The following is a 12,446-nucleotide window of genomic DNA, read 5'->3' as shown; positions in this document are numbered from 1 at the left end:
AGGAGAGGAACATGATGCTCTAGTGCCCATGTTGCTGGGGGACTGTCTTTGCACACCTCTGTCACCACGGGCCACTCTGGTTCACTGTTAATATTTTTCCCCAGCAGTTTGTATAGAAAACAGTGTATTTATTTGCTCATATCTTAATTTTTTTTTTTGTAGTTAACTGAACAACATGACATAAATGTGATATGACTGCTTTGATTCATGGACTGGTAATTAATTACCCTGTATTAACAGCGTACTCATACAAACAAAACATCTTTATGCCAAGCCAGACCGACAGGACTCTTTGTCACAGTTTGTGCCCACAATTTACTGTGTTCCTCTTTATTAGATTAGCTGTAATTGAATCCTAAACCACATTTCTTTCCTTTTTTTTTTTAAATGCCTCTCTTGGCACTTTTGTGGCTAAAGCCAAGGCAGTTTAATGCCCATATGCTTTTTCACATCCTGTTCTTCCTTATTTCTTTTTCTGGCATCTTAGCAGTGCAATAGGGGCCTATGGACTCTTTCAACTCATTTAATTTCCATGATTTGATGGTCACTTACGATGCCATGGCTTGAGGCGACACTACCCGAGATTTCCAGATAGTCTTCTATCCAAGTCCTGCAGAGCTCAAGATTGCTTAGTTTCTGATCTAGACAAGATCAAATGGATTCACAATGGATTTCCAGAGGGTTTAGGTTTGGATCCTCATCCACTCATCTATGTACACATATTTCTGTTCAAATACTTTTATTTTTTTAACTTCTTCAGGTCGTAATTTTAAAAAGTCTCCTCAAGTACAGATTTAGTATATGCAGGACATCTATTAATGGAACAGTAAGTTCCTTGTCATTATGGGTAGAGCAATTCATGTGCTTAATATGAAATGTGTGCTCAGATGGCCTTCTGGCCTGGAAGAGTAGACTGGAAAGACAAACTCCCTTAGAGAGGTTTGTTTGCACACTGCTGGCAGGTGTGATCTGTCTCCTGTCACAGCCCAATAATGTTCTATAGAGGTCACAATAGAAAAGCTGCCAAACCAAATCCTGGGTCCTGTAGAACAGGTATTGTTGATGAATGCTTTGCATGTTTAAGTGGAGAGCTCAAAGCGTAAAGCAGGTGCTCTCCGAGGCAACTTGACCACACAATTGCTGTTTGGGAGGTGGCGAGTCCTGTCCTTTTGAAATGCTACCTCCTGTTGAGTGTTTTAGGCACCTCTCATGTGGTTCATGGTTTCAACCCTGACTACTTGCAGGTGGGTGGCAATTTGCTGTTTATTCTTTCATTCACTTCAGTGTGTCAATATTCCTTCCTCTTCCTTTCCCCTTCCCTCCCAGAGCAAGGTGTTTCTGCCATGGAGCTTAACTTGGTTTATGCCCTTGTCCACAAAGTGGAACTGAAATGGTGCTTCAGTTCTTTAGGAACAAAACTGTCCCTTTTAAGCACCTTTCCTTGGTTTTTCATCTTTGAAGTATGTGCCAAATGTGGAATTAATTGGCTTTGCAAGTGATCACTAGTCTTTCTGATGCTAGTTAATGGAGTTCATTGACACCTTATTAAGACAAATACCATTATCCTAACAAGAAATCAAAACGTATGCATTTTTGAAAACGTAGAACTGTTATACGCTCTATCTCTTCTGTCCAGCCTCCAAAGGAGCCCAAGGAAGCACAGGAAATGCCAGTAGTTTTCAGGAACTGACAGAGCAGTTGGGCAGATGAATTTTGTTTAGATGGGGGAATTTGTTAATTTTGACTCTCTGATAATAAACAGCATGTGAACGAGTCTGTTGTATTTGGTGTGACAGGTCATATGTGTAAGTATTGCCGTGTGCTTTTATGGTTTTCCTCAGTTTAAGGTCCAGAACTGCATCATTGTGGGTATATTCTTTCCTAGACCCACAGAAAAGATCCTCATGTCTTGGCCCTCTAAGTGGAGAGCTTGATAAAGTCCAATTTACAAAAACTTCCTGGAGTTTTTTTCCCTTGATAAATTCAAAGCACATCTTTTACTTAGAGGAAAGGGGAAGGCAAAAGACAGACAGCATCTGACTTTCTCTACAGGGGCAAATCTGCGGTGTTCCTCCTCTTGCCTTACGTTGTTGCTTGTCTGTAGATTGGCCACAATTAGGTAATCTTCAGATTGCCTCAGAGCTTGAAATTTGGAGTTGAATATTGACTGGAAGTAAGGCCACATGCACTTGCATTCTGTGACTTGGTGACCATAAGCTTGAGGGTGGCATCTTATGTGGCCAATATTCATGGTATGCATGCTCACATCTGGAATGCCAAGAAGGTTTGTATTTACCTGGGCACAAGCGCAGTCTGTCCTACTTATCTTCAAAATGTAATCAGATTGACAGAAGAGGTTGTTAAGGTGTCTGGCTTCTCTTTGTTACTATTTTATGAGAACTAGACTTTGTCTGCACAGAAGATTCTCCTGGAATAAACTGAAGTGGCAGTCAATGTACTGGTACAAGTGCTTATCTGGTTGTCTTTATTTCAGTACAGCATTGCTCCTTTTCTTGATAGCTTGTATTTTCTTTAGGTAGCTTCCACCCTGCAATGAAAGTGAGCTGGACCTTTTTGTAGTTACTGTGGTGGTAGGGCCATGTCCTTAGCCTTGCAGAACTTGCAGACTGCAAGTATCTAACTAGTATGTCCTCTCCAAATCTCTCTTGGTGCTCAGTCATATGAGTAAGATACCATTTGGCAACTGGCATGCTAACCCTCCTTTATTGCAGATCAGGCCGTGCTTGAAGACAGTTAACTGCAGCTTAGCTGTCTGATAGTAAACTATGTAAACCACTGTAATTTCATCATGTGTCTGGACCGTCAGACACAAGGCATTTAAGCACCACCTCAAAGGAATCGTCATTTAAAAGCATCACGTAAGCTCAGTGTAATTCAAACAAGTGCAATCTGTGTGTATGAAGAGGAAATGTGGATGCTTTTAAGAAGAAGCATCTGCTTTATAAATATGAGCTATGAAAGGCTTCCAAATGTCCCCTCTGTTCGTCAAATGTGAATGTGATCTTCTCTTAGGAAGCCATCTGGAGTAGGCATGCTACAGTCGCTGCCTCACTCAGTGCCATTGTCCTATCTGTGCCTCAGAGTGACTTGTCTCGCTATGCACACTCAGCGATTGTTTCATGGGTTTGTTTGAATGTCAACTTTGTTGTCAGGCTTTGGCAAATCATAAAAATATTTTGTCTCCAGTGTGCCAAGGTGTGTTTTGGGGATTTTTTTTTTTTTTTAAGATTCTTTTTTTTTTTTTGTCTTCCTCATAGAAATATTGTGAAAGGAATGAGGATTCTGCGAGAAATACTGCGGACGGTGGAAACAAAAGCTACACAGACCTTCAAAATGGTAAGGGGATGGGAGCTGGGAGGGTGGGATGATCTGCTGTGTAAGGGTTCTCTCTGTTTATTGAGCAGTGCAGTAGAACAAAAATGTAAAATGGATTTGTCCTCACTCGATTGATTGCTGCCTTTTGTTTGGGGTATTTTGGAAGTGACCGAGACCTGCCCAATTGGAACCCCTGAGCCTTCAGACTTGGGCATGTGGGTTGCTTTTAGGTTTGGGATTTTTTTCAGTGTGTTTTCTAGCCCTGGTAGAAATGGGGATGTATTTAGTTTGACAGTGCTGTCTTCAGGTGATCGTGTCTTCTTTTCTTTCTTGCTTTTCAGTGTGTGCATGCATACCTTTCTCAGTGTGCGTGTAGAAGCATCAAGTACTCCTGGCTCTTGCAAGAAGCTGTGCTATTTAAGATTCAAGTGCTTTGGCGTTCTTTCTGTAAAACTCCCTTCAATACAGTACAGAGTGATTTTAATGTTTTGTTTTGTTGATGTTGGCATTCTGCATTCTGTTATCCTGAGTACCTTCGGTAAAGAAATAATGGGAAAAGCTATTTATGTGACTGTTTAACTTCTTAGATGTCTAACTGGTTCTTCGCTGTCTCCCCTTTGAGAGATCTTGTGTTGAAGTTACTCAGGAGGTGAGGAGGTCAACGACATGGAGAATAGGAGTCTTGAGAGCATGAATGAAAATTTTTCAGCCCTAAAAGCAGATATTGATTCAACTGAACTTCTTTTGTGCCTGCTTCAGCTTTGTGTTTTGTGTCATTCCTGGGAAGTTTGGCAAGGGAGGTGGGCATGGGTTTGCATAGCATTTTGGAGATTGCCGGGTTCCAATGGATGCACTGACTGTGTGTCTAACTCACGTATAAGTGCAGAGCTAAACTGAAGGTGCAAGCAAGAAAGGATATCCTGGGTGCTTTCTTGCCCAGGTTCCTCAGACCTGTGTGTTTTGGAATTTCTGTTCTGGAAATGAATCTTCTCATTGCCTTGGGACCATGTTATGTGCCTAATTCGGACTACAGATGTGCGTGGAAGTTTATGCAGGGAAGAGATGACTTAAATAGTAACACCCCAGTGGTTGCATCCTTTTCCAGATTGAGATCAGGTTCAGGGGATTTTTCTTGCTCGCCTGTTTTATCATTTTGCTGAAATGAGACTGACCATCTGCTCTTCCTATACCACGACAGAACGTGACACTCAAATACTCTCCCTGTGCAACTGGGAAGAGCTTTGCAACACTCACAGGGGATTTATTCCTAAGGGGATCTCTGAAGGTGCTCATCCAATAGGTTTTGCTGTGATTTCTATTTTACTGGAAGTAGCATTTTCATCTTCTTACTTATTTTTAAAGAGCTGTCAAGAGGGCAAAGAGAGGAACGTGCTTAATTAAATAAGGTTTCCAAGCATGAAACACATGGTTTGGGTTTTTTTTTTTTTAATCTAATTTGTGGGATCACAGTGTTCTTCAAGCATAATGATGGGGTTTTTTTAGCCAAAGGCAGTAATAACATAAATCAGAGTCTTGGCCTGTTCTGGTTTGTTTGGTTTTATTCAAAACAAGAGTGAAGCTATTTTATACAGCTACTGTACTGTGTGGTAAAATCAAAGACGCTAAAAGTATTTAGTGCTTGCCTTTTGAAAGGTTTATCACAAACTGTACTCCTGTGTGAACCAGTAGAGATCTTCCTGTTCCTGGCATATAATTTTTCCCCTTCCCTTTAAGACTGTAGGAAAAAATACAGAAGAGTTGGCTCCTCAGGGTAAAACTGACTAAATAATTACACACTGAGATGATAAAATGGTACTGGCTAATGTTGCAAGGCCCTAGGCTGTTTTGCTCATGGTTACTTGCTATAAACAGCATAAAAAAGCCTAGTTAGAAACAGGCAGCTTTCTCTAACTTGCTAGTGGGAATGCATGGAAGGTCTTGGGGTTTCCAAGGAGCTGTGTGTGGCAGTGTTTCTTTGAGGCACCATCATACTTACAGATCACTTTGCTATTTACTAGGTACCTCTATGAGACCTCCTTTTCTCGTGTTTTAAGAAACAGCACGTGCTACTGTGGTTGCAGTTTAGGCTAATTCAGTGAATGTATGGTGAGTTAGATGAAAGTAAAGAGCCTTTCATCAAACTAAGTTACTTCTCTGAATCTAATAACAGGAATTTTAACCTCAGTATGAGCTATTTGGTCCTATAGATGCCATAACTCAAGTGGAGTAGTGATTCAGTTTATCAGTTGTACCCATCCTGCTATTTAAAAGAAAAATAACTCTTGGTGGCTTCATAATGTATCTCTAAATGTAAATTGCATATAAAATACATATGCAGTAGTCAGAGAAGTTCCAAAACGGTATTTACAAGTACTGGGACAGATACTTTAGCCTGCTTCTGTTCTGTGCAGTATTTACTTTACAACTTAAAGTGCAGTGCAGCTTAGAATTCGCACCAGATAACCTCAGTTTTGATGTCTCTGTGCTTGTTTGCTTGTTCATCTACTTACAGTGCAAAAAAACTCAGACTTGTTGGGTGGGGGACAAGGTCAAAATCCAAAGATAGTTTTGCCAGCTTTTGGGCCCAGCTAGCCAGCGACAAACCAGAAGGCTAGTGTTTAAGGATCCTTGGCCACTTAATGGTCAGAAACGTGTACGTGATGTTGCTGTCTTGACATACAGTTACTAACCCTCTTCTCTCCTCCCTTTGTTATCGCAAGCAAAAGAGAGAAGCGGTATCAAGATGAAGCTATAGAAGGCTGCAGGAAGAGCGATATTGACGGATAAAATGTTGATCTTTTAAACTTGATACAAAAGTAGCCTCTCGGCTGAGACTTGCATACAGAATCTGAGGCTGAGTGCCATCATACTGTAATATACTAGTATTTGTGAGATTGTCTCAGCAGTGCTTGTGGCAATCAGTTGTCTTCATTTACCAAAGGGTCTCTTGCTATCAGGCCTGTTGGGTATTTTTTCCCTCCAGCATTACAACAAGACTATGCTGATGCAGGAGGCTGGCCCTTCCATAGGAGGGAAGAAATTACCATTGCTGTAGATGTTTTAGCAGCATTTTTAGCTACTCTGGCTTTCTGAAAAGTGGTGGCGTTATCTTACTGGTACATCTCCTTCCCAAGGTATAACATAGGGAGTGGTGAAATGTCTGTGTTGAAGGCTTCATTGATGTGTCTTTTTCTCTATTGTTCACTGCTCTCTAGACTGCAGCCAAACAGCTAGCCCAAATACTTCTCCATTCCCTCAGTGAAGACTGTTACTGGAGCCCTTTATCTGATCCTCTTCCTGAGTTCATGAACAAGGAAGATCAGTCTTACGTTAGCAATCTTCTTTGTCGGAGACCTGAGCTGTACATGGAAGAGAAGTAAGCATTCTATTTTGTTTATTGGCAGGAGGAAGGAGGATGTTTGGACACTCTTTGGTACTGCTAATTATGTCACTGGTTCGTGTAGTAGTTTTGTGTGTTCTTTTTAACCTCCCATCAAAAGGGCTGCTGGAAAAATAAAACATTAAGCCTCAAGTACTTCATTTTTTTCACAAGAAGGAAGAAAGTCCAGCCTAACAGCTGTCTTTGCTAAGAAAATGAAATAACCTGTTTATGGGTCGGTATGGCTCATCTAGGATATATTGCAGAGCTTTTAATTGTGCGAACCTGCAAAAGAAGGTATTGCCTAGCAAATGAATTATGCATGAAATGTGTCAAGTTACTGCTGCTCTTGTGAAACGAGAAAGGAGGCTGACAGGGTAACTCTTGACCTTCCTCAGAAAAATGCATTCTGTCTTTCAGTGCGTACTGCCCTCAAGACAACGTAGAAGAGGCTCTTCTTCTCCTCTTAATCAGTGAATCCATGGTAAGCCAAAAATGAGTTTGTAATACCAAAAGCACAAAGGAATATCTAGCGTTTCCGTGTCAAGTCTTCTGGTTGGTTTTGTTTACAGACTCTTCCCTAGATAAACAAGAAGCAAGGATTCGGCTGCTGAACAGGAAATGCTATTTATTCCTTTAGTGACATCACTTTTATTAAATGGGACATCAAAGAAGGGTTTTGGGGAATTATCAAGAAGTGACTGGATTCACCACAGCTGCATACAGGTTCTGACATACAGATACGTTGTCAGTAGCCAGTTGTTTCCATTCAAAATATCTGTGTGGATTTATGGATCAAGAATGAGAGGAATGGAGCTTTGCCTAAAGCCAGGAGTGATGGTGGTACCTGTTGTTTGGCATTTGCATGATACGATTATCCTGCTTGCATTTCTTAGTCTGCAGGGACAGTATTTTAGCTGTTTCAGTCCTGTGTGATCTTTGGCTGTTTCTGAAGCTGATGATACAGGAAGTTTTGTTGCATGTGGAAACATCTGTAATGAACTACAGTGAAATAATTAGATTTCTTCTATTTATAAGCCCTATTAAAAATTCCTTCAAGAGAAAGGGGAAAAGGTGGAGGAAAAACAACTGCATGCAAAACTGTAACCTTCGATCGTTTTCTTCTTCTGAAGAGATGCACACATGTAGAAAATGCGTAAGGAATGTTCTCTGAAAATGCATCAGGAAAGTTACTTTGCTTTAAATACTGGGTGATCACTTGTAGCTCAAAGTGAGATTTGAAGACCTTGGAGCGTTAATGGCCCTCTTTGGAACTGTGAAACATCTTTCAGACAAGTTGAAAAGAGATACTGTGGAAACTTTGTTTTGGTTTCTTAATTTGCTTTCTTTGGTTCTTCTGGCTCAAGTCCTTTCCCATTCCTGCAGACTTCTTCAGAACATGAAATCTAATAGTGTTCGCTTTCAAAACTTGAGGAAAAAATTGAAGAGGCAGAACCACTCTGGAATATATTAAGTTGGCTTTAAAGTCAAGTACATCTGAGTGTTATTATACTTTGTGGGTTTTATTGCTTTCTAGATTAAGCCTCTACATTACATCTGCTTTGTGTTTTCAAGGGTTTTTCTGCAGTTAAAAGGGCTTTTTGTAGTTGGAAGTGAAGATTCCAGGAGCAAGAGCTTGTAGAACACCACATGCGCTTCTGTTAAAATCAGAACTCGTGTTAGCTTGGCTTGTCAGGGCTGATCCAAGTGGAGGAGGATCAGGGGTCTGGAGCAGTGACAGTAACGGCCATTCCAGCCTATTCTGGGTATGGGCTTGCAGTCAAAAAGGCCTTGTGGGACCTTGGACTCCATAATCTTGTTCTGCTGAGGAAAATGAAAGTTTTATTCAGTAGCGTGTGAAAAGATGAACGGGTCCTTTAAGTTATGGATGAAGCAGCATGAAGATGCTGTTGATAGGAACTGGATGGCTGTGCTGACTTCATGGTTAAATAAGTAAGCTTGTGCTTGCTCAAGTGGTGTTGTCATTATATCTGGAGGTAGATGCAGCGCATTTTGATCTGCTCCGTATAGAACACCTAATAATAAAAAACCCTGTAGTAGAATGCTGTGGGAACCATAGGTGCCTTTCTGATTTTTGGGAAATGGAACATCTGAGCCTTAGTCTTGTATTAGCAATAAATACAAGTGCATAGGAATACATCTGTATATAGAAATATACTTAGGAACCACAGTAACATCTTTCCTAAGTGAAGGAACAGAGGGAACAATCTGTTTGTAATGCATAAATATTTTCCCTGTAGTTTGACTGTTATGGTACTAAGAAAGGGAAAATGTCTTTAACTTATGACAAGACATCTTTTCCATAACAGCTTTGTTGTAGGCTAATGAGTTTTCTCATGTACAGGTTTGTTGCTTGTTTGAAGTGTTTAGTTTTGGTTTTCAGAACTTGCTGAGGCTTATGGAAAATGAGTTAGCAAGCAGCAGATTTCCAGTTGAGGTCTCCCTAATGATATAATGTTAACGACTGAATAAAACATATTTTCCTTCCTGGAGAGAATGTTAGTGGCAAACGGGAATGATATGTTGTTGTAGGCCAGTAAGCAACATAGTTGGTGTTCCTGGATTTTGGCTGGATTAGGCATTCTTTCGGTATTTACAGTTATGAACTCCTTAAAATGAAACAAGTATAAATTCAGTTGGCTTGCTGGGAGCTCTTCAGCTTCTCTGATGCTTTAATTGCTCTGTCAGAGCAAAACTCACTGGAAAGGTACTTTTCCTGTTGGATTTTTAAGCAGACAAAAGAGCAACCATGCCATTATAACTTTTTGCAGGATTCTAAAGCCACACAGCTGCTCCACATGCCTGTTCCTGTCTTTTGCCGTTCCAAAGTGGCCTCGGAGGGGGCAAAACTGGGGAGCAGGAAGGACAGAAGCATCATCAGCACATGGAGGGGACACAGAGCAAAGATGTACTGGGGAGGAGCATAAATCATCAGAGAACCTTGTCATGGTTTAAGCCCAGCTGTAACTCAGAGCCACGCAGCCTTTGCTCACTCACCCTCCTTCATCTCCCTGCTCATGGAGGGATGGGGAGGAGAATTGAGAGAATGTAACTCCCATGGGTTGAGATAAAAACAGCCCAGTAACTAAGGTATAACACAAACCACTGCTGCTACCACCAATAATAATAATGATAAGGGAAATAACAAGGGAAGAGAACACAACCGCTCACCACCCGCCAACCGATACCCAGCCCGACTGAGCAGTTGATCTATCCCTTCCGGATAACTGCTCCCAGTTTATATAGTGGGCATGACGTGCTGTGGTATGGAATACCTCTTTGGTCAGTTTGGGTCAGGTGTCCTGTCTCTGCTTCCTCCCGGCTTCCCCTCCTCCCTGGCAGAGCTGAGACTCACAAAGTCCTTGGTCAGGCTAAACATTACTGAGCAGCAATTGAAAACGTCGGTGTTGTCAGCGCTGTTCCCAGGCTGAAAGTCAAAACCACAGCACTGCACCAGCTACTAAGAAGGAGAAAAATGACTGCTACTGCTGCTGAACCCAGGACAAACCTCAAAGTAAATATGTGGTAAATGTTCATGAAAAGGAAGACATGGTAGCTTTTTCAAGAAGTGTACATCTATACATGCGGAACACCTGGGGTTTTGTCCCACTCCCGAGTCATACAGGGAGGGAGGAGATCAATGCTAGGTAGATTGCAGCTGAAATTCACTGTTTTTCTGCTTGGCTTGTCTTCCTAAGGTGAAGCTAACATCTGTGCGACTCCCCAGGAGATGTTATGCGGGTTACAAGAGCTGTTCCTGTAAGGAGGAAATGGAGAAAAGAAACCACCTTTAAGGTGGTATTGTGAGGCAGACCCTACATTCCAAAAACCTTCTCTGGCTCTTAGTGGTGCGGTGTTCTGGGTTATGATGCTGTCCCAGCTTTTCTTCTTATCTCTTTAACGTGCGTTGGAAGGGAGCCTCTTTGGGTGTTCTGGTGGGATGAAGTGAGACTGTCTTTTAAGTGGGGCATTAAGGTTTCCTTTGGTGTTTCCCTCACTCTGCCTCTGAGCCAAAGTATGTAGATTTTTTCAGGTGACCAAATAACATGGTTGCCTCTTTCATAGGTTTGAAGGTGCTTCCGCAGTATATTAACACTTACAGTGAAAGCTTGGGGCCTGTTTCCTCCTGGCATTCTTGAGTGTTGCTTTCTGTATTCCTTCTGTGCCGTTGAAAATGGGAACCTATTTTCATAAACGAAGGCATCTCAGTGAACAATGAGAAGCATCCCAGTTGTTGAGTTTGGCAAGTGCCTCTCTTCTGTGCCAGCTGCTACTTAGTCACGGTGGGTGGCTGTGGAGTTCTCATGAAGGAATGTAGTGAAACAAATCAGGCAGCCTAAAGATTACCACAGTCGGGGCTGTTTGTGGCCTCTTGGCTAATTTCTCATTCCTTATGCATAGCCTGAGTTATGGTGTGGATGGGCTGTGTTTGTGAGAGGGGGAAAATTCTCTCTTTCAGACTAAGAAGAAGGCTAGCTAGTGACAGCCTTTACAAGCTCAGGCGGTGGTAGAACGATGCATTCTTATCACATGGTGGAAAAATGGACTGGCCTATTTTTAAACCACTGGTCCTCTTACTGCATTTAACCCATCCAAACCAGTGGCACTGTGTGTGGGGAGGACTGGGGGCATACAGTTACTCTCTGCAGTGTGATTTCTCTGCATCACGTTGCTGGTGGGAATGGTGCTGGTTCCACCATCAGGGATCCTGCTGCTTTGTGGTGCAGGGCATAGGCAGGGGAGGCTTGGCAGGACTGACCCTTAGCTGCAGTTTTGTTTAATAACCATTCTCAAGAGTATTCTGAATTGACTGCACTGCCCATTCAAACTAGACAGAAGTCTCAGAGCCAGGGGTGGAACTGAGAATTTCTATTATTTTTTCTGTTTACTTTTGAGGTTTGTTGGGGTTTTTTTTTGTGTGTGTGTTTTGGGGTTGTTTTTTTTTTTTTAAAGTTCTTCTTTAAAAATCTTCCCTTCTTGAGTCTGAGGTCCAGTGTCCGATCCAAAATCCCTTTGTTCAGCCCTGGTCCTTACAGCTGGGGGCTCTGGCTGATGTGGTGCAGCAAACAAGCCAGGTAACAGGTGTATATATGTGTGTATATGTATGTACAGTTTGGCTCTGTTCACTGAAATGAAGCTCCTTGTATCCAAAACTAATAAATTCTGTGCCTGTTGGGGGGGGGGGGGGGGGAAGAGCAGAAATGTCATCCCCATCTTATCTCTGATTTGAATCCCTAAATGTGATTTGACCTTGGACAGCCTGAGAGCACAGAACAGATGGTGAGGGGGGGAAGAAAAATACTGGGACTTGTCGTGTTCTTTTTACTGGTGAGAGCAAACTCATGGCTGCGAGCACGCCTTCAACAGAGTAAGGTTAAACCCATGTGTTTTTAAGCACAGACATAATTAAAACCTCTTAGCTCTACACTTCCTATCTATAAAATAATGCTGTCCAACAAATAGGCTGTCAAAGGGGAAGAATCTTTTATTGCTTATGTAGGGTTCTTTTCTTAATGACACCAAGCCCAGTGATGATACAGCAGCTGGACAACCATCATGAGTATTTCCTTGAAGTCTCTTAGACCATAGCAGCTGGGGATAGGATTGCCTGCTCTGTTGGTTTCTGCCAAATCACAGTTGTGCACTTACAGTAGCAAATTCACCTGCCTCTTTAACTGGCCTGCAAGGCAAAGCTATGTGTTTGGGACCT

General features: G+C 41.9%; 1 protein-coding gene across 6 annotated transcripts in view; it reads left to right on the top strand.

Moving 5' to 3' along the window:
- TTC7A (tetratricopeptide repeat domain 7A) overlaps nt 1–12,446 on the top strand; it is a 180,711-nt gene that overhangs the window by 29,332 nt on the left and 138,933 nt on the right. For 5 of the 6 annotated variants that reach the window (XM_065679463.1, XM_065679464.1, XM_065679468.1 and 2 more), the window contains 3 exons: nt 3,279–3,357; nt 6,552–6,712; nt 7,136–7,199. In XM_065679463.1, coding sequence (XP_065535535.1) covers nt 3,279–3,357; nt 6,552–6,712; nt 7,136–7,199 — 304 coding nt within the window. The remainder of the gene's footprint in view (nt 1–3,278; nt 3,358–6,551; nt 6,713–7,135; nt 7,200–12,446) is intronic. The other variant, XM_065679466.1, reaches the window with a different exon arrangement.

Source organism: Lathamus discolor, chromosome 5 (assembly GCF_037157495.1).
Source record: "Lathamus discolor isolate bLatDis1 chromosome 5, bLatDis1.hap1, whole genome shotgun sequence".
Taxonomy (NCBI): domain Eukaryota; kingdom Metazoa; phylum Chordata; class Aves; order Psittaciformes; family Psittacidae; genus Lathamus; species Lathamus discolor.
The sequence above is the reverse complement of the archived record's forward strand: the minus strand, read 5'-3'. Positions and strand labels throughout refer to the sequence as shown.